The 27,834-nt window shown below is 41.3% G+C and overlaps 1 protein-coding gene and 1 non-coding gene across 8 annotated transcripts; one reads left to right on the top strand and one right to left on the bottom strand.

Moving 5' to 3' along the window:
- Positions 1-4,644: 4,644 nt before the first annotated feature.
- Positions 4,645-4,727, bottom strand: Trnal-uaa (transfer RNA leucine (anticodon UAA)). Its single transcript has one exon. It is a non-coding gene; the product is annotated as a tRNA-Leu (tRNA).
- Positions 4,728-5,341: 614 nt separating this feature from the next.
- Positions 5,342-26,791, top strand: LOC135485608 (SPARC-related modular calcium-binding protein 1-like). 7 transcript variants are annotated; one of them, XM_064767820.1, is made up of 14 exons: positions 5,342-5,675; positions 13,436-13,625; positions 16,109-16,336; positions 17,087-17,140; positions 17,273-17,383; positions 17,947-18,204; positions 20,981-21,073; positions 21,984-22,076; positions 22,386-22,622; positions 22,746-22,860; positions 23,317-23,416; positions 23,800-23,974; positions 24,228-24,290; positions 26,302-26,791. In XM_064767820.1, exons 1-14 carry the CDS (start codon positions 5,574-5,576, stop codon positions 26,316-26,318), a joined length of 1,836 nt encoding a protein of 611 aa, XP_064623890.1. In that variant the 5' UTR covers positions 5,342-5,573; the 3' UTR covers positions 26,319-26,791. The 7 variants fall into 7 exon arrangements, with proteins under 7 accessions (XP_064623890.1, XP_064623896.1, XP_064623895.1 ...); XM_064767826.1 differs by having other exon boundaries at positions 17,983-18,204; positions 24,228-26,791; XM_064767825.1 differs by having other exon boundaries at positions 21,014-21,073; positions 24,228-26,791.
- The last annotated feature ends 1,043 nt before the right edge of the window (positions 26,792-27,834 follow it).

The raw sequence follows: 27,834 nt of genomic DNA, 5'->3' as shown, positions 1-27,834 counted from the left end.
AGATTATAGAGCACGTATTTAGGTAAAATTTTCATAACAAATCGGAAAACACGTTTCGCTGCCCACCATTTTGATTTGTTGTGAAAAATAAACTCGCTGAATCAATTCTATGCCAACCGTGTGATTAGTCAGTATTGCCCTCTATTTTAAGGTAACAAAACTAAGAAATTTCACGACGCATGGACTCCGTAAACCAGTGTAAACGGACAGAATGTCAGGTGACAAAAAGGATTATATTTTGCGGGTTTATCATCTGAGGTACATGTATTGACAGACCTCTAAAAAACCATATACATTTACCATCCGTTACCACTTTTTCCAGGGGACAAAGGATGGAAGGGGATGATCATTCTAAAAAAAATCTGAAATCTGAAAAAGCCTGCTTACAATCACAGGGAGCACATTTTTTTCAGAATGATAGTGTAACCGTTTTAATTATTTTATTTTTTCATTTATCTAACTAATTGCCCATCCGACGGAGACGCTGGGGCACGCGTACGGCCCGGCCCGGCACATTTTTGTCGTTGTGATTGCGAACAAAACACGTATGGAGGGTGTATTGTTAACCTGGCTCCTTCTTATTTACCAAGTTGATGGACGAAATGAAAGAACAAGATTTGTTTTACCGCTAAATTGATTTTCCATTTGGCGGGTAACCATTTAACAGTTCTGTCAACAATGCAATTGCGTCACAACCAGTGCGGTCAACAAATCCGGATTTTGTGGACGGCTTAAGAAAATACTCTGGCCTTGTGTCGTGTACCCATACATGCTCTCATACCGAGTTTATCACACTGTGCAGGGGCATAAAAGTTAAATCATTCAGTATGTGCTTGTAGTTTACGTGTTGGTATGGTTGGTTCTGATTATATATCAGTGATTGTGACATTGTGAGATGCATCAGTGGTACAGTCATGAAGTCACTACTTTCCAAGGACGTTAATTAACAAGACGAGTGAAAATCCTGGACGGAAAAATGAAAGATTCGTTGCCTTGAAAGGAACTGAGGTAAGTTTGAAAGCGACAAGATGCCGCGTCCGTGTGTCTCCGACAAAGATGAGGACAGAGTGCTGGCCCTATGACGCAGACACATAGTCGAAAGTATATCCTCAATTACATGTATTGACAGTTCCTTCTCAATCAGTCAATAAAATGAAGGAGGCTTTAATACTTGTTAAGACCGCCCTATGGTGATTCATGACTGCCCAGTCGATGGAGAGGATATGTCCCTACCCCCAGGATAGTACCCAGCTCGTAGACCCCGCTTTAATCCCTGCTGGCATATACGCAAGTACGTGTATAAGCAGACTGGGTCCCTGTATACCCCACTCTCCTACTCGCAAACACAAGCCTGATCGCGCGTTGCAGTCAGTTTACCTCTTTTATCTTTCCAGAAATGCCATATTACAATTACCACTCCCGGCGCCAACGTGCCGACAGGAGCACGGATTGCGACTGCTCAGCAATGGCCGTCATGATTACAATCATTATATTACTGACATTGTACTCCGCTGCCTTGGGAATGAGCATCAAATATGGCGGCCAAATCAAAATACAGAAAAGAAAGAGAGTGGAGATGGCGGAAGGGATTGACATCATCCTAAATGACGTCAAAGACCCCATCCTGAAACCCGTCTTGAAGATGGACAAGGGTAAAAAGAAACAGTTTGAGCAGAATTTTGTCATGGGCGGAAGATTTTTTATGGGTGGTGCAAATTGGTTAGACATTGAGGGTGATGTTCACACGGAGCTGATGTATACGTTCAGTCCTTGGGTGGAGAAACTTATCGCAAAGAAGTACAATCCGGAACGCCTGAAGTATTCTTACTCGATGGTGTCGCCCTCTTTGATCGAGATACCGAGTCTGAAAAGGACGCTTGTGATTGGTCAGGTTACGCTTACGTCATTGGAGGAGACCGACAATCGCATCAGGACGAATTATCTTTGGAAGTGCCTCTACGGAGAAAAATTCAAAGTGACGGATGATTGCGGCATTGTTGGCCTCCCAATACCTGCAGGTAACCATGATGGACCGGAGGAACCTAAAGCGTTTGAATTTCGCGGAACTGCCTACGTCATCTTTACAATGTTGGGGCACAAAAAGAACGACCGAGGTGTTTATTTATTCAATCTTAAAACGAGTACTTTGAATAAGATGTCAATTTCAACTCATAAAAATATGATGAAGTCTGAAGAACGAAACTGGACACCATTAATTACCGAGCTGCATATGCTTTTCGTTTACACATTTGATCCGTTGCAAATTTTAGACTGCAACATTTTAGGTGTGTGCAAAGTCGTGAAAGAATTCGCTCATTTCAAATCTCCGAGCTACACCTTGCAGTATAACCTGAGAGGCGGTTCACCCTTTTTAAGATACAGAGACGATCTGTACATCAGCATCGCGCTCTCTATTGTCAGAAGCAAGTGCAATAAGGACACAAATGTCTTACCTCTAGATGTCTCACGGGCGCACGCGCACATTGTTTTGTTAAAAATGGCGCCACCAAACTATTACATTGTTTTTGTGAGTGAACCTTTAAATTTAAAGGAACCTATTACAAAGGCTGATACATCTCGTGGTGGGAAACCCATCGTCCCCAGTGGTCTTGTGATTAGGGACGAGGATAATATTGACGTTGTGGGTCACGTGGATGGCCGGGAGTCTGTCGTCTTGAGAGTGGATGGTATCAGGTCCATGGTTGAAGATGTGAAACTGCACATAGAGGAAGATGAAGACATTCACATTTCGGATCCCGCTGTCGGAATCCTCCATAACTACGTCATTCGGTCTGCCTCGATAGATACAAGAGAATGTTAAGTTCAACGGATAATAATAAAGGACTCATTTGAGCACGAACTAGAAACAAGTTCCTTTACTTGCCACTAGGGGGATCAAGCTGTAATTAAGTGGACACACGGCATAGCCTACACATTGTGTATAGCATAGACCCGTGAACACGGAAGCTGGCTAGAAACAAAATTCGCATCGTTAATGGAGAAGTTAATTATTTAGCAAAGGATTTGATACGGAAAATACCCTTTTTGCAAAATGTCCAAAAGAAAGTCGGAATCCTTACATTCTCCACGCACACACTCAATTTTAAGAGCAATCTTTTTCAATGAGTTTTATCAAATTCTTTGTAAATAAAGGGTTATTATAAATAATGTGTGAATAGCGGTTTGATAAAGAAAGTGAATGCAAATATGGCGTTTTTGCGTTGGTTCTTCACAGAGGTTGCTTGCAGCGCAGCGCATTATGAGACGCATCGCGATCGCCGAAACCGAGGACAAGTATGTCATTTCCGTCGAGTTTACACCGTACCTGGTACGCACGTATTTTATTCTAATTTTATCTTGGTTAAATACTGCGTCGTGACTTAAGGCTGATTTATAAAACTTGAAGTAAATGCCATGCTGTCGCTAGGCAACGCGTCACAACGACACTCTGCACGTGCACGCTGACGAGAAAACTGATCCAATCTCGAAACAATGTTTACACACCTGACCGACCAGGATCCTTCTTTACCAAATCACGGAGAGTTGCCAAAAATGTCAAAGAAGGTGAATTTGTTTCACAGCCATACACTGAAATGAACACCTGCGATTTTCGTATGAAAATTTTTAATGCACCAGGTTGGAACAACGTTTTCCTTTTTAGTGAGTAATGGGTTCGTGATTCTGTGCGCTTCTTCGACATGCGCTACATGTCTGGCATTTGTCTGGTGTGATTTTACCCGTCCAAGTGTCCATACAGGTGGCTTGTATTGGCAGTTGTTCTGCACGAATAGAAATTATCTATATCAATTAAGCAGGTTTTTATCCTTGAAAACGAATAAATGTAATTTCAAATTCAATTGCAACGACTTAAACGTGAAAATCACTCACACCTGCATCATGCGAGAAGACGTCGGAACATGATATCGAACCATTGAATGTGACCAAACTAATGGGGTAGTGAACCAATCAGTTGACCCCACTTCAAATCTCTTCCTCGAAAATCAAGAGTCAGTCGTATCCTCCTCCCCTCGCACACGTTACATAAGCTCGGTCGTGAGTGCCGCCGTGTTGGTGAAAAACAAATATATGCCCCAGAGCCCCTCTCCCCACCGGCCAGCCGTGACCCTGGCTACACAGTCTCCCAAAAAGAGCCATGAGAAAGTGAACAAAATATTCGTAGAATGCAAACCCCGCGTCGGAGAGAGCGTACACAGGTGTGCGAACAAGGCGCGAATTTAACTTATTTCATTTTGTTTTCAAGTGCCATTGCTTGAATATTCCACAAAACGGTTGTTGACGTCGCGGCATCATTCCCACGGAAGGTCGATTTTGTTTCAATCAACTTTCACCAAAAGATTCACAGCTGTGTCTTGGTCGAGCTTTCGAGCATTGCGGCAATCCATTGGTTCTTGCCTTTTTTCAACGCGACATCCCATTATGAGGTGAATGGCAATTTGAAGGATGATAGTCTGTTCTCTGGAAAACAAAGAACTGACTCCCACCCTTGAAATTAGCTTTCACTTCATTTCGAAAGAGTTCGAATTGCTTTACTCAAATTCTAGCCAAAATAGTGGTGGCTAATAATGGTCAATTAATTGTCAGAGTGTCATACCTCGCCAAAAGTGCATAAATAATCCTAAAAACTACCAGAAGTGGGGTTCGAACCCACGCGGACATTCGTCCATTGGATCTTAAGTCCAACGCCTTAACCACTCGGCCATCCTGGTCACTGCGGGCATCATTACCTGGCGCTGAATATGCCTCTCAGTGACCCCGGTAGTTTTTCCAGAATATGCCAAAACTGATTTCAAACGGGACGAGGGCAGCCACCGTCTGTCCTACATCTGAGACGTGCATCACCGGTTCGTGGTTATAACGTCATCATGACATTTTGTATCCACTGCCTCATTTTATGAGGAGCATGTCTTCTCGAGATTTCATTTAAAATATGCAAATGTTTAGCCATTCGTCTTTGAGACCAGAGTCTTTCAAGACTCTGTTGATACTAAATAAATACTCTAGTTTCACCGACCTCAGACTGCTGCAATAATTATCAGGAAATCGACAAAAGAGCCAAAGCGAACGTGACGTCATGAAAATTGGTGTCGCCAACCTAAAATTTAACGAACTGCTTCGAAAGACCTTTGTGTTCAATTTGGCGCTTGGCATGAATATTCAGAAAGGTCTAAGATCGGGCAAACTGGAGCATGTGAATTTCCTTTTTTATAAAAATATGCTACAAATAAAATCGTTTGCCGCTTCCCTAATGAATATTCATAGGCGGCCTTGGCAATCCCGGTCACGTGACTCACCCCGACGCTAATAGCAGACGACGTAACTAGCATGCGCAATCATCGGCCGAGTCGATGTAAGGCATTGATTGGAAAGAGAAATGGCATAGCTCATTCAATCCCCGTCGGGACAGCATGTCGGCCACGAGCTTGGAGATATAATCAGTGGAGCATTAATAAAATACTGTCATGTCGGAACTTCGAAATTGTGATTCCTTTTAAGAAGTGTCTGACTGGAGGGGAGGTGAAAATTCTATTGGATTACGAGTCCGTGTGTACATAATGTTAAAAACAATGGATATTTATAAGCAGACGATACTTTTCTTCCAGTTATTGGGACTTCTAGTTCTGTCTGTGTACAGCGAAGATACAAAACTTATAACGGTAAGTAATCTTCTATACACCGAACGCAACGAAGTCTGTTAGAACTGCATAAAAAGTACAGGTTTATAGTGTATGCTTGTGAATAAGGATGACTTATTTTGGCATTCGACTTTATCATTTTATTGACATTCCATTGTAATACAGTCCAATACCGATAATATCAGTATATATCACATCATACACATGCCAACTTAAAGTACTAATTCATTGGTATCATAGGCTGAATTGGCAACCTATATAAGCGTGTCTTAACACACTAATTATCTCTTAATTGATTCGTTATGTTTGTAGCACACTTGGATATCACGCGCAGGGTGACAAATGACCTGGCTAATTACTCGCCGCGCAACCATGGTTTTTTTAGAGTCTCGTGGGTTCCCCCCTTAACTACACATTTCTTTGACTTGTTTTTGTCCCTTGATGAAACAATAGTTTTTCTTTTAAAAACTAGTGGCCCGATTCCGGAGTTATTTCCTCTATGAACAGGATCGCACGTGGACCTCTGCATTGAGGACGCGCCAGGAGAGAGCGAGCGGGAGGTTTCCGGTTTTCTCCAACAACGTGGTGAAAATCGCCTCCAGTTTGTGACAATGCGTTAATAGGATTTTAAAGTTCATTCCAGAAGTTTTTTGACGTCAACAATGGTAAACTGAATATTTCTGATATGTTTGCCACCTCCATATTGCCCCATTTATGCTGAACTCTCAATTAGATGTTTAACGAAAACTGTTTTACGGTTATGATGTAGTGGGTTTTTCTGTCCGCATCAGCAGGATGCACTTCCAGCTCCTAAATTGAACCAATTAACTGTTAATCAAACACTGGTCTTGTTGCCCGTAAACTGAAAATAGCCGGGTAGCTTTCTGAGCACGGCTTCCTAGCCCCGGGGTCATTTTCATTGGCGATTCATTGCGTGGAACGGCACATTTGTCAAGTGAATAGTCCTATAATGGTCGCACCTTGATTGAACTGTTCAAGCCGATGCAGCTGTGCTCTTGAGTGGGATGCCTAATGCAAACATGCACCCCCAGGGCTATTACGGGCCCCTTCCCCACAGCTGTTTTGGGAGGCTTGTCACGGAGCCGTAGCGCGACACGATTGTTCCAATTGTCCCGCGGTCGAACGACTTGAAAAGCGCGAGCGGCTTATCACAGATTAATCGCCCCGACCGCACATTCGAAACGGGGACAAATTAGATCGTACAAACACAAATTTAGTGGTCTCAAATTGGCATCAAACAATCTGAATTGGATTTACAAGATTATCTGGTTTTGGTATTACTTCAATGAAAACATTCTCAATTGTGCCCCAGATCAACTGTCAGTGTCATGTTTGTTTGCCAAGTAAATTTTTTTCTTCCAAAGGTATTCTCAAAGAATTTCACTTCAATTCTCTACCAAGCTGAACACCATTTTCAATAATCTTCTGAATTATACAGGGTGGACCAGTAAGCTTCTTTACTCGCGCTATAGTAATCTGTAACACGTTTATATTGTATTTTTAAGTGGATTTCACACCAACCATGCAGAAAGTTGATTATCCTCATCAATTGTGCATACATTTGTACCTGAATTCACAGTTCACTGCTGCCAGTACTAAGTTCACATCCTGTCAATTAATTGTGAATACCAGTGGCCTTTAAATTGTCCCAGCCATGTCATTTCAGACCCGAAATATCGTCAAAATACGTATTCCGCACATAATTGAATGCGGCGGGATAAAGAACCTAAGGGGGATAGGTATTTCGGTGTGTAGGTGTGGGGGGGGGGGGGGCATAGAAACCATTCAAGTATGTGTCAAGAATACTGAATCAGCAAGCAGTAAAACTTCCGTATTTACATTGTCCGTTACATTGGTTGCAAGAGGTGACTGATTTCTACTGAACAAAGAATACGCCAAATCTCAAGCATATTTTCACTATTAACAATGGAAATCGGAATTCCATACTTGTCTATACATTGTACGTTACGTCAGGTTGCAACATGATACATGCTTGACCTCGGTATAACTAGACAAGTAATAGTATCTACAACACTTAGGATATCTACGTCACCGGATTGCAATCGTAAGACTGACGAGCTCATCATTCCTGCCTTAAATGAAATTCCGTGACTACTTAAAAAAGCCCTAATTGTGAATTTTATAGCATTGCTAAAGACATCTGACCATATCGTCATGCTCCTAAACAAATTCCCTAACTCAATTAGGATAGGTAATTTGTTTAGGAGCGTGACGATATGGCATCTCTCAAGAGCTTGGGCCATTCTCTGTAGGAGAGGTCTCAGAGAGGTCTTTGGCATAAGGACGTAAGCCATATTTGACTCAAACTTTCATGTCAGGCGTCTACCGGAAGTGCATGATTTCGTGCAACCTATTGCCTTCTTGGTGGTTAAAAGGAAGCACTTCTCCCATCCAAGAGTTAACGTATTTCGAAATGCTATGCAATCAATCTCCCAAAGTACACCAACCCGATGCATATCGGCCAATAGATCCGTTTACACCTCAACAATCATGATAAAACAAGTCAATATCCACTAAAAAATATTCTGCGTATGTACCGTATTTGATTAAGAAAACTACGCAACGTGGTTAATGGAAATTCAGGCAAGCTAAAAATGAACTGAACGCACACTGAAATTCAAGAGATAACCAGCCTGATTCAGCGACGGAGCAGGTGGGAAAGCTCAACTCCCCGCCTAATTCGCTTGTCTAACTATATTACTTGTGTTGGATCCCACGTGACTCAGTCCACCTGGCCCGTCGGAAAGCGATACCAAAACATACGGTGGAAGCCGCTGTACTCGTGGTCGCGAACCAAGAGTCGACTCTGATGTGCAATGTACATAAACTTAAAGGATATCTCTGGTTGAAACATTTAAAAAAACTAAAATTTGCCTAACATTATTTTGGGCAATAACCTGGCGGAACAACTGAATGTGCTTTTCTCAATCGTCATCCAGAACATGTATATCAAGAAGGGTGCCCAACTCAAAGTCCCAGTGGTAACAGCTCGTCCATGGCCATACTTCGCAGAATGAAAACGCTACGACTGCCATCATGCTAGTTGTTATGGCGATTCGTTGAGCCGTCTATACTTGGGACGTCATCTCCTGCTGAACGTTTCGGCCAACAAACTACATGACTTGAGATCGTTTGTCAAATGTATTCCGACAACAAGAAAATGCCTCGGAAACACTAAGCATCCTTCTGGGGTGATTCAAGGAGATTGCCTGTATGAGGTGCATTCTGATTATGGCCACAGATGGCCTGTTGCTCGAACGGCTCCCATGGTCCGGCTGCCCGGGCCGGCGTAGTCGGGGAAACAAGAAGCTGAGAAAATGCTAGAGGTTCTCGTACAGTGTATTGAACTGAGATGTCTTCTCGAAGGTCAGTCTAATGCATTTCCCGACGGCTGATGGGGTGGATCGCTTTGGTCAGTTACCACAGATCAAACTCCTTCTCTGCTGAGAGCACATACGAAACAAAAGCAACGACATCCATGAGTAAAACAATGCTAGCGAGCTGCTGACAGCGTTATGCAGCTGGTGGGAAGGATTCTTGTTCGGAACGGGTGCACCGGTTGAGGTTGCCCCTGCCCCTCCAAGGTTGGATCCTTTCCAACGCCAGGGAGGGGGCCGTTTTTGACAGTGTATGTCAACCGGAGGCTCCAACCTCTTCCTTCATTACGTCACCAGGCATGATGTATAGATCCAAGAATGCAATGACCTCATCATTGCTCGGCTCTCGAGGATTGAGCACAATCATGAGCTAGGCGAAGCTCGTTTTCTCTAATTCTCACGAAAACGACAAAACAAATACTAGGAAGGGACTCTCGTCTTAAGAGATTAATTGGATGCTGATGCAATTGCACAATGAAGAACCAGAATATAATGACATACTCTCTTAGGATGTATTCTTGAATCCGATTCGGACGATCGGTCAAATGATTAAGCCTTGTGTCTTGGAAGTGTCTTGGAATGGAAAGCCAAGGCCAGTGATTTGTTTTGAACTGCAGATTGTCGTGGATCATGTACATGTAACTGTAGATAATTGGTCCCAAGAGACGTACGATCACGAACTATGACCATGCTTATTTACTGGCGCTCATTACTTAACTTAATCAGTCATATACATGTATTGAGAATGATGTCATTGATATAACCAAGGATACTACATCACTGATGAACGACGATTTGGACGTTTGCTGGTAAATCCTTAATCAAGTGTAGTGACACCGAACTGTGCTTGAAGGAACTGCGCATGAACCTGTACTAGGACACTTTAAATGGAATAGATCACACTTCTTATCTAGTCCACATGGAAAGAAAATCATATAAGGCAGTCACGCCATCAAGCTTGACCTGGAACCAACTCCGATCAAAATCTCTGTTTAATGCAACCAGGCAAACAATGGGCAGTCGTGGGTGCAGACGGTATTGTTGAGCCATCTTGTTATGACGTCATTGATGGACAGATTAGATCTTATCATCCTGCAGTTATTTCCAAAATCCCATCGTTCTTGCATATTCGGTGACTTTTTTGTCAATGCTCTTACACAGTGCAACGCAAAATTTGAGTGTCACATGCAGTTATAAGAAGGCATTTTACACTTTTTACACCTTCTTTTTGTGTTTGTTGCGTGGCTGACGCTCATGTTCTTCATGAGATAAAATTCAGGGCCGTGTTTAGCGGCGGGGGGGGGGGGGGGATGGGGCCCTCTAGACGTCGCCTAACACGTGTTTTTCATGCAAGCAGATTTGGGCCCTTTTGGGACGAAAAGTGGTGTTCTGGCACTCGCCCCCTCGAAAAAAGTCAAATACGGCCCTGAAATTTGTGAGTCCAGGTCTGCCTGAATGTTGAAGGTTAATAACGTGTTTATCTCATATCGTGAACGGACGAAATCGTAGTCCTAAACCACCGGTTTTTTACGTCTCTTCAAAATATTCGATGATACTTTCCTACTTTGACTTGGGAGTCCCTACTTATCTTAGTTAAGTTTTCATTGCCATCTATAAAACACATGTACTCTATAATTGTTTGGCACAGCAGGTCTGTTACTTTGTAAGAATAAGAATGTGATAGGCCAGATGTCACACATTCAATTGACTTTTTTACCACAGTATAATATCTTGTTCACAATTTTTTCGACACAAAATTTACATCAAAATTATACATTGTATACAATATCATGGTTCAAGAATGCCTCTGTATACGTTAGTTGCAATGTGGAGTAATATTGCGTGTCTGACAAAAACTAGATCCATGTAAACAGAAATATTATACTATATCAGGAACCGGTCTTTTGGTATGTTATGGACAGCCATGCAGTATCGCCAGTGAATGCTAAGCCTTGTCAATATTGGTCATGCCTAAACATAATATGCGACCGTCAAGGATTCGCTTGCTGCAGGCAGTTCTGATATTGGATGTTCACTCAAAACCTTGAGTCAGCCTGGGAAGGTGATAGAAGGCAATACAATTTGGAGTTACTAAAGGTATGGTTCCAAATCGCAGCAGTGTTGCGATGCGATGCCATCGCCATTGACTTCACGCCATGGTTAAGCCCATCCACGAATAGAAGGATCCTGAACCTCATGGTCTTATTTTTTCCCATTTTAAAGGTAGCTGGGGTATACTTGGTGGTCGAGATGGAAAAACCGTTGCTATCAACACTGACATTCTTATTTGTGAAATCAGAGAGAAAAACTGTTGTGATATATATATTACACGTTTAAGAATTCCATTTGCCCAAAGGAATCTTGTTGAGAATGCTACGAATTTGCAACATGGCAAAATTTCTTAACGGACAGGTGGTCCAGTGATTAGAAATCCTCCACCTGGGAATACCGAACATTGGGAAAATATGGCAGGTTAAAGTCCTCCTCGTTTGTTGAAGTGTAACAACTTGTCTAAATACTACCACCAGGATCTGCAAGAGGAAACGCGTACGTGATCAGAGTGGCGTGAGGGATGAGGCACCGTAGGAAGAAATTGGTGTACTCATTGGTGGCCGTGGGGAGATTCAGTCGAGTATACCTTGCTTGGGAAAACATTACTTGTGATAATCAGCGCATTGATCGGACTCATATTAATAGCTCACTCGAAGCGGTTTCAACGAAAAGCAGTTCATTTTCCTCATGCTCAAATTTAAACTCGTTGGCATTCTGGCTACTATATACATGAATAAACCTTCTGACATCTGGAAGCAGTTACATCATCTTTCTCATCATCATTGTCATCGTGTGAGCTTATGTAACCTCCTTGGTCTTCAAACGTTTCGGTTCTTCAGCAAAAGCGCGCAAATATGAATATATCAGAAAAGTACGTCGGTGATGTTGGCGAAAATCTGAATTGGACCTGAAAAGAAATCTAAGCTCAGTGAATATCAGTTCCAAAAGGCAGGTAGCTATAGATAGGTAAGCCAGACACGGTGAATTGTCTCACTGATTGTCCGTGCCCCATGCGGATGTCTGATAGCCACCAGCCCCAAAAGGATTCCCTGGGGTCATTTCGTACGCCTCTGGTCCGACCATCCCACTTGTCATTTTTTACGTGAATAACATTGCTGACATGACAATCTGCTCATGTTAACTTGATGTTGGGACCATAATGTGGCGTATGTGCTCATCGCGGCATTGTTCGGAAAACAAATCATTTAAAAATATCAGGAACACCAGAATGAGATGAATGAAGTCTCGTTTTTCTGGACTCATCATATCACGGTCTAACCTCTGACCTATTTTCTAGCGATTGCTCCATTTTATAACCGGGTGTTCCGACTTCAATCAAAATATCGGTGACTAGCTTGAATGGGAGGAATGTCCAGCAAGATATTAGCGACAACGAATTCAGACGTCATATTGTGAACATTTTAATCGTTGATCATACAATATGGACTCAGGATCACCCAGGAGAATCAAAATCCTGAACTCCGAGCATTACGCGGTTCGGGGCATCTTGTGTTGCGGAGTTCCGTGCCCGGTCTCAGCCGTTCATCCGCAAAATACGGCTCGTCTCCCCCCGGCATACCTAGAGCATTTTACAGCGCATTTCTAAAGGCGAATATCGAAAATTGACTCTCGAATATTTTTTTATTTCATCAAATATTATGATATCAGTGCAATAGTTGTTTAGTTTTCCTTCGAAGACGTCTGGAATGTTTTTGCGTGAGATCAACTATGGACTAGGAATGGCATGGAACTGGTATCGGTATGACAGCACGTTGTGTCAATACCGCGAGCGCATTACGTGCCGACGAATCTGTAAAGGGACAAAGACCGCGCACCTGTTTGCCAACTTGTCTGATACTGTATATAAAAAACAAACAAACAGCACACATTACGGCATGTTTCTCTCAATGCTATCTAAATATCACAATTTTACATTTAGGCCAGACGTGACTTGAAAAGAAAGGTGGAAAACCGAGATGAATAAAATCAAATTGTCCTTTTTGGTTGCGAATGGAACTGGGTCCTGATAGGTCACTGTTTAAAACCATCGCCATTCATGATTTTCAACATGGCGTGATGTGGCAAGAAACCTGAACTAATATTTCCTGTAGATGTGTTATATTACATATCAATGGTGTCTAGGTTCGATGGACAAATCGATATGATTATATTCACCACATATTGCTTTGTACGGTCATGACTTTGATTGTTGTGATCCTAGGTTATGATCTAAAGAACCGTCTCAGGTTCATCCACTGCATGATCAGGGCTATTAACCTTCTCACCATGGCTATTCCTTTATATTTGCAGATTCTAGTCCGGAACAAGAGAGACTCAGCCACGTCCCCTCCGGTGACGTGTCCCGGAGACTGTTCTAGTGTAAAGGTCCGTCCGATATGTGCCTCGGACGGACAGACATATCCATCAAGATGTGAAATAAAAAGATTACATGATTGTGACGGCAAAGATATAAAAGTAGTTAAAAAAGGGCCGTGCTCAGGTAAGGCTGTTGATGAGATTTGCTTCCACGAAGGCTCGTTTCAAATTTTCGAGATAGACGACCGATACCTCTGTCTTATTACACCATTCACTCATTTCCAAAATCAATATTGACCGGAAGTAACCCCGCAATAGAGCTCACCGATTGGCTCATTTAAAACAAACACACCAGGCATGCAGAATTCGGCACCTTTGATTGGACGGTCTACCGGAGTGATTTTCCCAATAAATGGTAATTGGGATTTTTCTGTAGACTTATTTTACCAGGAGCTATAGGCTAGGGGTTTAGGGTTGATTGTTTACAGAAGCTGGTGTCTCGTTCTCTACATTCACTATCATTATAGTGGCAATGTCATCTTCTCGTCTGGATTTCACTTAAAAGCAATGGGGTTTCGTTGGAGGATCTCTTCTTTCTGGTATTTGCAAAGTTAAGAGAAAGTCAAAGGGTGTGCACCTCCAAATTGTTTTAAAGCCTAATACCAAGAACTACCAGAGTGGTATGTGGTTTACACATTTTTTTGCAGCTTGCTTAAATTGTACAGAAACTATGACAGCTATAGGAATAATCTGATGTGAGCTCTTTGTAAACTACATCCTATTATAAGACCAACAGTTCAATTTTGAAATTACCCAAATACGGATACCAGAAGTACACATACGATTAAGATAATGGTTATTATATTAAGTATTGAACGTGACAAAATCTAAACTAATGTCATTACTTTATTACTTTTATCAATTTAAGCCATGTTTATATGATAAGTCAACCAACGTGTGTGTTACAAAACGCACAGTTCCAAAGAATAGCTGTCAATCAAACCTGATTTCAACTCAAATGAATAGCCAATCTCCCCTCCTGACAGAACCAGTGATTTTCAATATACTCCCCCTCTCGATAATTCAAACGTATACGAGGTAGGAGTATAGCAAAAACCTGATCTCAGGATGCCATGCAGACTGGAGTGGGTAGTCACGACTGACTTGGCGCTACCGGAAGTAGTAATCGGCCATTTTGTACAAAATACAGACTCTTTGTTTTCAGCTGCACAAATGCAACATACAACCTACAAAGGTAAAAATAGCATATGTGGCTCTTTCTCAAATTCAGCTTCAATATCCTTCGAGATTCGTTCGTCTTCATTGTTTTAAATGCCCACTGTACTCTGAAAACGTAAATGACTGTAAAGTGAACTTAACTCCATGTAGACGAGAAAATACTTCTCGATATTCGGATGACGTAAGAGTGTAAAACACTGACACTAAGGATACGTAGTGCATTAAGTTACCCACCGATGCTGCCACTCTTGGACGAAGGTTTTCACTAGCATTTCCACAGGGTCATATGAACACATCTTGAAACTTCAATGGTTAAAATTCACACAAATCTGATATGCTCCATCCTGGGGAAATCAGGAGTTGATGTTCGCTTCCCCCACCCTGCAGTCGAACCCCTGAAACAGTTCAACTCAGGCTGAAGTGCAGGTGTACATCACATTTAAGTCTGCATCCGAGATTTAACTATATGTAACAGTGCACGTGAACGAATTTTTAAATTCCTGCTCACTTAGTACTGTACTGGAAACTACACTATATGTACACTACACAGAAGCGAATGCAACTATCATTCGATACTGCATTGCTCTTTTCCCAGCGCAGCCACTCTTTGCCACTCGCCAGCCACTTCACTTGCTACAAATACCAATTCTCATCGTCTTCTGTCGACACTTTTACCGATTTCTGTCACACCTGGACATTCATGTAAACAGATTCTCAATGGAGAAAGGGAACTTTCCAACAGGTGTTAATTGCGCGGTTTGGTCTCAATGGACGAGTTGGTTGATTTGGGTTAAGAGGGTCGGAGGTCAATATCGAAATGCAATTGAAATTATACACCGAATTGCACAGTATTATAGAAAATATTTGGGTGATCAGCTCCTATCGTGTAATAGCATTCCGCGATGATGAGGTCACTGCAGCTGCTGCCCTCTATTTCCCCATCGCTGAATTACAGGCAATGTCGGACAAACATGCCGTTTCGTAATGGATTCAGGCTTTCTAACTCGGGCAGTTAGATTCAATCTGGCACATGTCCGAGTGTTGGAAATACTACATAATTCTTTCTGACTCTATGGTATCATTCATGCTAAAAACAATGCAGGGTCAAAGATAATTGACTTTGAAATAAGCTCAAATGCGTAGAAATAAGTGTCGATGACCGACTGTCACGTGACTAAAACGTCATCAATATCTTATGCAAATGACCTTGTGAGCTATAAATAGTAACTTCGCGGAATGCTACTCAATATTTGATGAGATGATTTTATGGCCGATACGCAAGTCACCCTGGAGAATCAATATCCAGAGAGACAATATCGGGCCGGCTAATCAAATCACAGTTAAATACATGTGAGCTAACAGCGTATCAATCCATTAATTTGTAATTTGTAATTTGTAATCCATATACGGTTTTCATAATGATTTCAGATTCCACAGCATCGAAATGTTTTAAAGAGCGCCACCAAGCGCAGCAACTTAAAAAGAAGAACGAAGCGCCATCTATAGGGATTTATATACCCGAGTGCAATTCCGATGGTACTTTCGCAAAGGTCCAGTGTCACAAAGCTACCCAGTATTGCTGGTGCGTGACAGACGATGGTAAACCAGTTCCCGGATCATCCGTAAGGTCAAAGAAGCCAAAATGTCGGCGGAAGGGTGAGTTCTTGCAAGAAGCTTTCCGATTGGTGGATATGAGGAGAGTTGTTGTTGGCTAAAATAGGGCAAACACGAGAGAAATAGTCCAAAAAGTTTGTAAAGGTCAGCAGTTTGATGTCTATTAGTTTGTGGCGTGTAGGGGATTTAGTTAACAGTTAACCCTTTGACTGACACCAAGACGACCCACTCCTTTCTGCCAAATTCATTATAGAAACTATGAACTATTTCAGTATTTGATTACCAACTCCGAACTAGCAATTTTTTGATAACCAGACAATGTTTAGAAGCTGGCCCTCGATGTCCATTTGGTAGTCAATATTAGTCATCTCCCGAGGCTTGTAATCAACAACCAATAATTGGCAATCTTAACTGTTCGATAACCGACTGCTAAGTTATCAGATGCAATCTCTTGTTGATGGAGAACGTTGATTAAAACACTGGTATCCTGCGTATATCTTTCATCTTCACCTGTGAGTCAATTACTCGATTACCCGAAAGATGAAAGGTAGCCATTACTTGCATTGCAACGTGAGGTAAAGCCGTGAGGTAGCTGTGTTGCTCAAATACGCAGAAACGTCGTGATTTTAAAGGTCTATACTCTGTTCGTTCAAACTTCCAACATTCAAAAAAGGTTGTTTTGTGGACTGATTTTCAAATAATTTGCATTCCAAGAGTCAGCAGTTGCGAATTGTCTATAAACACTGACAAGACATATGACAGTTGATTTTGAATTGGTATTTTCCGTTGCAGCGAAACGAAACAAACGAAAAAGAGGGTCAAAAAGCCGAAACAAATCAAAAAAGCGTGAGTTATTTCAAACTTCCAATATGTAGCATACTCTCCGTGTAAGTGCACGTGTAATTGTACAATTCACAATATCAGTCAGACCGATTGGCATCTGCATTGCATGATAAATGCATTTCTTTAACATTACAGGGTGTAACCATTCCGATCGATCTACTTTCAACACCAATCTCATTACCCTGTTCACTGAGGAGTACCAAAGATTACAGAGCGCAAAACCAAACAAGACAGCGGGCATTACAGGTATATGAGTAAAGATGTTTGTGCTACTCATCTAAGTCCATTTGTAAATGATGTTTTTAGTCCACATCGTTTTGTGTTCTGGAGCGCGAACTACTTGTCGGAAGCCTCTAAAGACAAAATATTGATTTAATCCCTTAAAGTTATCATTTAATTAAAAGACGAATTTTTAAAAAGTTGATAACTAATACTGGTGTAATAATTCTTTAGGTGGCGGTGAGTAAATATTTCTTGTGACATACATTTATTGCAGCTTGCATGTTTTGATGTATCTAATGTTAAGGTCATTTCATTCATTATGCTAAACCCTGCTGCGCCAGACAATAGTGATCGCATCTTAAGGTTACTTTGTTTGCTAAACATTCCTTTGCCGCGTCAAAAGATTGTTGCTTCTCGCGATTAGCTTTGCGTCTGCCTAATTAATGGAAATGCTCTGCAAGTGACTTAGATTAGCCAGCATCCCGCCCTCCATGTTTGTTGCTATGGCCGCCATTTTGATTCCGGAGGTGACCTTGAAATGCCACGTTGGCAGCCTAAGAACCACGGTACAAAAACCCTACTTGCAGAGCTTCCGATCAAGTCAGAGTCTGACTCCATTCTAGACACACCTGAAAAACGAGTGGTTGAGTGGAAGTTCACCGAGCTCGACACTGACCAGGACAACCAGCTGAAGAAGAAGGAGATTGGCGCCCTCACACGACTGGTGCGAAAGTTAGTCAAGCCCAAACCCTGCGCACGCAACTTCGTCAAGCATTGTGACCTTGACAAGAACCGGAAGATCGCCCGCAACGAATGGTCGGTCTGTTTGGGAGTGGACTTAAATAGTAAGTCAATATTTTGCTTGCTTGACAAGTTATAATTTTTTTTTGAACGAATTTTTTGTCCCCCTCACAGATATATGAGTATCCGTGAAGAACTTTCGACCGTTGAAAATCGAAGTCGACATACATATCGTTTTTTTAATTCAAAATCGTTCAGTTCGTTGATAAATCTCATCTTAAAGAGATGCCAGGGAAGTACAAAATATTGAAGCCCTGCAACCACAACCTATGCCTCTATCTTGTTCCTTTCGTCGATATAGATAGTTACCACCATGATCGTTGCTTGGATGTCTCGGGCACGGTCGAGGGATATGCTGTAGCCCACTGAGCAGGCATTGATTGAAGCAATGGGCAACCATTTTCACCAAGCAACGCTGGAACAAGCTGGTGCTGGTGAAAGCTATCAATCCTGCTGGTGACTTCATAGCCATTGGCGGAAAATGGCGTTACAGAAACGACTTTTTATGCCATTATGGTCCGCTGGATATTGCAGTGGTGTTTTTTTCCCTCTTCATAATTCAATTTCTACGTGCGAACTTGGAATATTTTCTGTCACATTAAAAAATATTTTTGTTTCAGCTGTGGTGTCGTGAAATTCTCTCAAGGTTGTTTCATAGTGATGAATTATCATGACAACACTCTTTGGCCGGAACTTTTTTCCATCTCAAAGCATAGTCTCGCGATTTAACATTAACATATAAGCTTAGATATCTACATGTAGTTCCGGAGTCTGATATTACCAGCACTTTTTAGAAACACGGCATGGGAATTTTGGTATCGGGATTAGGATTTCAAATACACACTTTTTGTACGTACCTGTAGAAGCTGGGGTATACAATAGCCTCTGAAAAGTATTTAAGGTCATACAGGCAGTCGTCTGAATTACCAACATCTTTTCACGGGCATTGCAATGTACTAGTATGTTTCGTAACTGCTTTGGAGTGAAAACCAAACGTTTCTCACTATCGGAGATTTCTGCAATGACGGAACATATAGCGTACGACAGGAAATTTGTGACTAAATTATTGTTTGCTATAATTCTTTGATGTCGCAAGACGAGGTAGTAGGGAGGCTTCCAAACACGACAAATGCATTTCAATACGAAGAAAATGTAACTATCGTTATATATTATAACTTGTTCTCTGGGCGCTCTATCACCACGCACTGATTGCTTCTTCTTACGAGGTCGAAAAAAGTTCCGAAGGCTATGTTACTAATTCCTTTTCTATCCACTCTTTCGTTGTTTTTGTTGGTTCCCGTATTTTAATGTTGACGTCAGCTGTTTTTCGTTCAGACGCACAATGTGCCAAAGTAGTCATCAGAAATAAGATTTCAGTTCAGATCTTCATAAATATATTGGTAAGACTTCAAGTCATGGGCCAACTGAAATTCTATGTGCCTTTCAAGCATACGATGCTGGTGCAATTTGTAAAGACAATGATTTATGGGTGCTTTGCTCGCACTGATCGAATAAGTTCTTCATCAGTTTCATCAAAAATGCGGTTTGATTCCCTGGTGGTATATCTGATTGACAATTATTCTTTGTCGCATTTGAGTTTTTTCAATTTTTCTTTTTCCATACATGTTCTCATAGTTTTACTCTTTCGACATGTATCGCTTTCACAGATGTTACCAATAGCCCGTATAGTATCATTCTGTCGCATTAATCTGAAATTGAAATAAAATAAGAGGATAAGGACACACACAGAGCCTTAGAGGCCTGTCTCCACATTACAGCTTCACGAGAAATTTGCTAATTTGGCGCTTTGTTTTCACAGGCTTTGGGCTCGAGCCAGTAGTAGTTCAACTGCCATTGCTGGCCGGTATGAAAACGTCCAATGCCTGTGACCATATAAATCGCAGCGTATAATTAATGTGGAGACAGACCTTTAATGTATTGCAGACTGTTCCAGATTTTATGAAAAATAGACGAGAGTAGATTGAGTTTTCCGCCAGGGGACCAGGCTTACTGTGGTAAGGCCTATTTCCACTGAAACGGGGAAAACGTGGAAAAACTTGCTGTTTTCACAGGTGTTGCATTATTATGATGCAGCAATTGGCTCGGCCATGATAACTGAAGACGAAGGCCAGTGAGCGCGGTAAACCACCGTAGTGGAAACAGGCCTTCATTTTTGTACTGTCAATCTTGTACTATACTATGTTCCTCTTTGCTTTTGCTCGGCACTGTTTCCTGGCTTGTAATTAGTGTGTTAACTAGTGTGTCTAACAATTAACTTTATAATTATAGCTGCTGCCAAATGAGAAAAAGACAGAAAAATTAAATTCTAATAATTTCAAAAAATGAACTGTAAAAAGACAATGAAAAATAATCAAAATATTACCTGATTGCATTTTATTCAATGGCAAATGCAGCTATAAAATCAAAAAGTGCAATATAAGGAATGTGTGACTTTTGTATGAGGTGTATGAAACGGCGCACTTGCATCTAGTGTGGGTGACTTTACGTGTCGAGACCCTGAATAAGGGTCGACGCGTGGCTGTTAGCATATGTCCGAGGAACTAGTCCTCAGTTTGTTAGCACGACTGTTGCGCCTTGTGTGTAAGAAGTGTGCTCAGTTGAATGTGGGATAGCCATCCTCTAAAATAACAAAAAGCTTTAACATCTTTCGCTATGCATTTGTCAAATTGTTTCTCTCGTCATCAGAATCTCCACTTCCATTAACCATACTAATTACTAACCAGCAGGCAGGCCGGGCAAGTGCAATATTTCAAACCTGTTCCCCTCCAGGAGCAGGTACTGACCCCTTTGTTTAAACAGTCTCTTTTCGCTTGTTTTTGTTGCTGAATGTAGACGACCAGACGACACCTACTCCTTCTTCTAATACCAAGAAGGATAAACCAATCATAAAAGGTAAGAAAGGATGCGCAGCGCCGTCTATGGAGAAGAAATCGACCTTTGTGACTATGCAAGTGCTGCTGCATGTATGATGGATGACACAATCTTTGAGCTCTCGTCAATCAAAAACAGACGTTTTATCTTTACAGTCTTAGTAGGGTTTCAGGTGGTTTTTAAATTATAATCGATAAGATCTGAAAAACATGTACATGTAGATGAGCGAACAATGAAAGTGTTAATTTCTAGTGCACTGCAAGAACATTACGTACCAACTGGTATAGAGATAGAGAATGCTAGTTTAAATGCATACTCGGCACTGTTGGTAATTCAATGATTGGCTACATAAACAAAGCAAAACAAGAGCAGGTCAGGTGGTATATTGATGTTTTAAAAATGCTCCTGGAAAACATGAAAAAAGGCCTAAAGGTACGTACTATAAAAACGTCATTCCCAAACTGATAAAAAGTAATGAGAGAACATGGTCGTCCCTTGTCATATACCAAAAAATATATCCAACATGGATGGAAGCTTATATGTTTTCCCGTGTGACCCTAATGAGACCCCTGTTCTGATTCTTGTCCTCTGTCAGTTTCTTTGTCATGTTAGTGGCCCGTCTTCATTTTCGCATGCCTAGCCTCCTAAAGTCAGAATGCTAGGTATTATAGTGGTACAATTATAACCTCTACAGTGTAGAAAACAGCGTGTAGTACACATCAATGCACACAGATGCCATGTACTACTTCACGACGTCATTTTGAATACACGTACTTTTCTTTCTGTCTGAACCAAGAGGAAAATACGTTACTTCCTCCTCCTGCCTAAACTAAAAATGAGAAAGGTTTTTTGAAAAAGGCACACCCGCCATGTACATGACAGCATGAGGAACATTTCCCAAGTTACAAATGTTTAAATTCCCCTTTTTCAGATGATCTTGCTGGTGCCGCTCTCTGGAGTGCACAGCTGAGACCAAGTGCGAGTGACGATAAAGACGAAGAGGAGGATGAAGATAATGACGAAGGTAATGAACAAGTTACTCTGTCAAGGAACTTCTCTCGTCCCCTTACAACTCGGACAACTCCTGGGAACACATCTCAAGCCTGCGTCTGCGTTATACCTTTAGCGACAATATCAGAACTCAGGAATTGACCGAACGTGCAGACCTTTCCTTCTTTGACGAAAGACCGAAGTATTTATCTAAGGGTAGCATCCGTTTTAGTTCCATTCGTTAGAGACCCGCAAAATTATGACTTGCGATATTTGGTATAACTGGTTTGAATGTAACCAAGAATTGTAATTCCAGTTTGAACATAATTCGTTACATTTCCAGAGGTAAAGGACTGCTCACACGAAAGGAAAGTGGCCCTGGAGATGCACAAGACGGACCCAAACGGCCGGATATTCATTCCGAGATGTTCGCTGGACGGCAAGTTCGAGCGGGCCCAATGTCACGAATCGACAGGCTACTGTTGGTGCGTGGACGCCGGCTCGGGGAAACCCATCCCGGGTACTTCGACGTATAAGGTTACGCCTGATTGTGTCAAGGCTGTCAGTAAAATTATTCCAGGTATGTAGACTCGAGCCGAAAAGCATTGAAGCCACAATTGGACGCCTATTCCAACAAGAAAATATTCTCACGTAACATGCGTACATGTCGGTAGATGTGCTTCAAAAGTAAGCACTTTAATAGTTGCAGTCGTTGTTCCAGGGTGCCCCGCCATGCAGAAAAAGAGGTTCCTGACCACCTTGATAGACGCGATGACGCAGGATATGGTTCAGTGGGTAAAGAACAATTCGGATGCTGGGTAAGGACATATTGGCTGGGCTGTGATTGCTATTACAAATGGAGCGAGTCATTTAGAGTCCCTTTGTAAAAAAAAAAGGAACCATCAGAGGTGTTCGTAGAAAGTTCTATACAATTGTAAACTGTAAACAGCCCAAAATAATTTTCGCGGGTTGCGAAAAATATTTTTGATTAAAAACACTAAAGAAATTTCGTAATCTATCCAAAAAATCGTGATTGTCGGTTTTTTTATCAAAAATGATACATCGGCGCGGGCATTTTACCTTTACAGTAATATCCGCCCATAGGCTCATGTCGAAATTCTTCTTTTTTCTTGATACTCTGTGGTTGCAGCAATTGTCATCCATGTCATCACACTGCACCCTTCCCTTAAGATAAAAAATTTGCCATTGGTAATCTATTGTATGCTTGTCATGAAAAAGACAGCTTCCATTTCAGATGCTTATATCTCATAAAGGTGTCTCCGTTCCAGGTTACCCGACTCGGACCCGAGTCACTCCTTGGAGGAGCGAGTAGTCAGATGGAAGCTGAAGAATCTGGACCAGAACAGTAATCAGGTACATGCGGTTTCCAGAATTCCAGTCCTTGTTTTTGCTCTTGGATGTAATCTGTGCAGAGTAGAGTACATCGGGAAATGTAATCTGCTGCATCACATGGCGTTGGATTTGAAACAAAAGCTTGACATCACCCGGTTATAAAAATTAATATCTAAGTACAAAACTAAAACTCAATATTTGGAGCTGGTGATATTGATAACGAATAGCGATTGTTCGAGATACATGTACTGTATAATGTTTGTTAGCATTTTAATTTACAAAAGCTTGGTCTGTCGTTTTAAGTGTTAATTAAAATGGCTTGAATATCTGGAAAGTTAACCATCCTATAGTAGGCGAAGAGTTCATTGTGTATTTTACCAAAATGGTTGTGAATCTTCTTTCAGGCTTTAGAACGACGAGAAATACGGACTCTGAAAATGGAAATACGCAAAAATGACCAAGTGAAGAAGAAGAAGTCGCTACGTAAATGTGCGAGGTCGTTTGTGGAATTCTGTGACGCTGATAAAAACAAGAAGATAACCATGGACGAATGGACGGATTGTATGGGCTTAAATACAGGTGAGGGTGCGAGTAGATCAGGGTGGTATATCTGCAGTCTCCGGGAAGATGCCCCGCCAAAAAGTATGCAAAGTATGAGGTTCAGGATGCTATCAATACAATATGTACAGGTAGTACTGAACCGCCACTAATTTTCGCACTTCTTTATATTTTGTGGTTCCCGAAAATGTCGCCAAAAATAAACTTTCCCGTTATAATACTATAAAAATTCAGCCGTTAGCAGTAACCTTTCTTTGTCGTTTCGTCGATACAGATGTTAATGACCAGCAACCTCCGTTACCACAGAATCCAAAGCGCCGGGGGCCGAATCCGTTTAGTAAGTATCTTCACAGCTAGGCGCTTGATAACCAATCACTGCACTGCTAGGCGATGGAGATAACCAATCACTTCTCAGCAAGGAATCGACCATTCACTGCATTGCAAGGCGGTTGAATTGACCAATCACTTTACAGCTAGGAATTTCAATGGTTTGGATTGGGTGATCACAAGAGTTTGGTGAAGGGGTGAAAATCATGGGACTCTGATTTTGACTACCACACGGAATCAATCTTGGAATGAGCCATGTGGACAGTAGTGGTATATGTTATCAACGACTGCCACAAACTATCGTTCATCCTTTTCCCGATGGTGAGAGCTATTATATTGTTTCTAAAATGTTCCAAGATGGTGTTATGTGTCAGTGATGGATTAGGGAACGGGTGGAAACTTTTCAAGTTATACCTGCGTGATGGTCTAACATTCTGTGGCACTAGTGTATGTATACTGGTGTATGTGTACTGGCTATAACATCTTCCTGTTTGCAAAGTGTAACAATTGTATATTACTTATCAAACGTATTTCCTTATCGTAAGGAAGGGTTTGTTGTTGTTTTGTGTACAAAGTTATTTAAATATCTTAAAAACAACCGTTTACATATTTTTGTGCTTGTTAAATAACAATTTGTATTCTACTGCTGTCATACCTGATACTCTACAGCCTCCTGCATATCAATAACCAAAGTCATAATGTCAGCGGTCTTTGCAGATCTTTTAACCTTCATGAAGCCGATTTGAGGGATGCACTACATGTGGCTACACGCTGCCATTTAGCAATGCACAGCGCAACTCGCTTTTATATGCACCCAAAAGATGTCTCAGACAGTCACGTTTACGACATCAGCAGTCATCAGCACGACAGATGAATATTTATAATAAGAGTGATAATATGCGGTGATATATATTTGGGAGAGAAGATCCTTATTGGCAAGACTCGAAGTGTGCCCTAGGCATTCATTGCCACTAACCATGGGGCGGCCTTCCCGAGCGTTGGCTGTAACCTACATGTACATGCACATTCAATTTACGTTCGGTGTATACTATTTTACGCTGAATGTACATTTTTCAAAAAATACGTATGGCGTTTAGTTATTTTAACGTTCATACTAGTGAACGTAATTAATTTAACGTTTAACGTGTAATAGTGGTATTATGATCCTATCGGCTGGCGATACCGACCACTGTTCACTATCAAATAATCTACCAAATGTATTTGCCTACCATCTAACACATTTTGGCTCTCCGTAACACACTGGTTACACCACTCGCTATAACACCATTTGACTTTTGTGATCCATCCCTTTGGTTACCATTACAAGTCAGAGATGCTGATCGGGAATCTGAAATATGTTCGGAAATAGTGTTTTGCCCGACAATAGTCTTTGGATATTTTGTGTTTTAAATGTAACTCACTATGGCATGTATCTACCAGTACCCATGTCAATCTGTCATAGAACAATGAAATGGGGAAGGACTCTTTTTCCGTGAGGCACTACACATGGGCAATAACATTGCAGTCGATGCTCACATCAGAGTCTGGTGTTACCTCGTGATGGATCATGTGTGATAATCGCATTATGTAACTTTTAACACATCACTTCGCACGTCTAACAGCCAAAATGCACTATTAACACCACCAGAACTCGCTTCAAACAAAGTACGCTTCATCGCACTAATGTTGTTAACAACGTGTCAGAAGTAGGGGAATATGGTGCGTTTGATAATTCATTGTCCGATTTTATCACACGTGTTCATTAGCAAACCTTCCAAGAGCTGAAGTAACTCTTTGAGATTGCTTTTATGGTAAAAATAAACAGAATACGTTGACTCGAATTGAGGAAGTGACACCTTTAGTTTCAATCGACGGAATCCCACATACATTAAAGAACGGTCAACAATGCAAAAGATGAAATTGGTGAAGCGATAAGAGTCTTACCTACAGAAATCATTTTACAAGTTATAAAAATATTATAGTATCTCAAAACCTGAGAGGAATCTCTTCTCGTTTTCCAGTTGGTCAGTTGAACTAGACGGAGGCTGTAGAGTGTCAGTGATTGGACCGATGCCGTGACGTCATGTGATCATGTGCCCGTGACGTCAATACGTACATTGAACGCCTTATATACTGAGTGAATATGCATGTACTGTTCGAAAAGGATGTGAATTGCGTCGAAAGCAATGTGCAACAATCAGATATTGGCAGATTTTAAACTTTGATCCTATTGGTGCGCATGATGTCACGTGACATTTGAATTCAACCAATCACGGATTGCATTTTAGACGATGTCAAGTTAGTAGAGATTCTTTGTTTTACGAGTGACAATGAACAGTGGGCAATGGTGGAAATGTCCTGCATTTTATCTGTTTTATACGTAGAAGTGTCAAATTACAGATCGGTAGACCTTTTGGTAGATTCTTAGCTTTGTGAATGTGATTCACTCAGACTCTAATTGCGTAGTTTTGACTGGATATGCGACTCTGTAAATAAATCTTGTATCATACTGCATACAATCGGTGTTGTTTACCTTTTTTGTTTGTCGTGTAGACTATAGTTTACATGTGACCCTCTGGACCATTTCGAGGAAACGAATATAAAAAAAGTGTTCATGTTTAGCTAAAAGTCCCAATATCCCTGATAATCGGGGATAATCCAACCTGCGCTCCTTCAAAAAAGCAGCCAAAGAGACAAAAACGGGTAAGATTTGCAACAACTGTCATGGACTTGATATCCCCTCCGCAGGCATGTGTATCCAACTGCTGCATTGAGCTCTCGGCGTTGCTTGGCCTCTGAAAAACAAGTATGTGGCTTCTTGGTACATTGTACATTGCATACATTGTGAAGGATTTCAAAGAATTGGGTAACACGCAAAATAATGTGCAAAAATATGTAAAAATATTGGGCATTTATTCCGGGGTTGAACTCCATCGAGAAACAGCACAGTTATTTTTACACGGCGTTATATCAGTGACATTTACAATATTGCATAGCCTACGGATGGACAATTTTCGTGCTTCAGCGTCTCATCCTCATCTTTGAAAGTTCCGTTTCCAAGGAGCCGTGGCAAACCTCCCTAGAGCGTATCGCCAATGAACAAGGCGTCTTTCCTGTCTGCCTAATTTGACAAGGGAAAGTCGATTACCGAACATGCGGTTGAAAAGGATGGTAATGGGAAACGAATTTGTTTATGGATGGATATATTCTAGGTTAAAACCGAGTTCACCTTGAGGGTAATGAAATGAGTTTACGTTTGGTGAAAATGTGTCCATGATTTTTCCATGCTGAAAGAAATTTACCTTCGTGAATTTCAAATTTCTTAAATCACCAAATACTGGTAATGGCGACCAGCCTGGTAAAACTGGTAAAACCTCGCGATATTTGGTTGATCAACTGTTCATCGTTTTAAAAGGACCCGACAAACACGACCGCAATTTTTGTTTGTATTTCTATGTATCTTTCAATGACTACTGCTTTTACCTAAATTGCGTAATTTGGGTCTGAATATACCTGCATGTACGTATCGTAATTAGACAAGAGAGTCAATGTAA

Source organism: Lineus longissimus, chromosome 3, assembly GCF_910592395.1.
Source record: "Lineus longissimus chromosome 3, tnLinLong1.2, whole genome shotgun sequence".
NCBI lineage: Eukaryota > Metazoa > Nemertea > Pilidiophora > Heteronemertea > Lineidae > Lineus > Lineus longissimus.
Note: the sequence above shows the minus strand (reverse complement) of the source record. Positions and strands in the feature narration are given on the sequence as shown.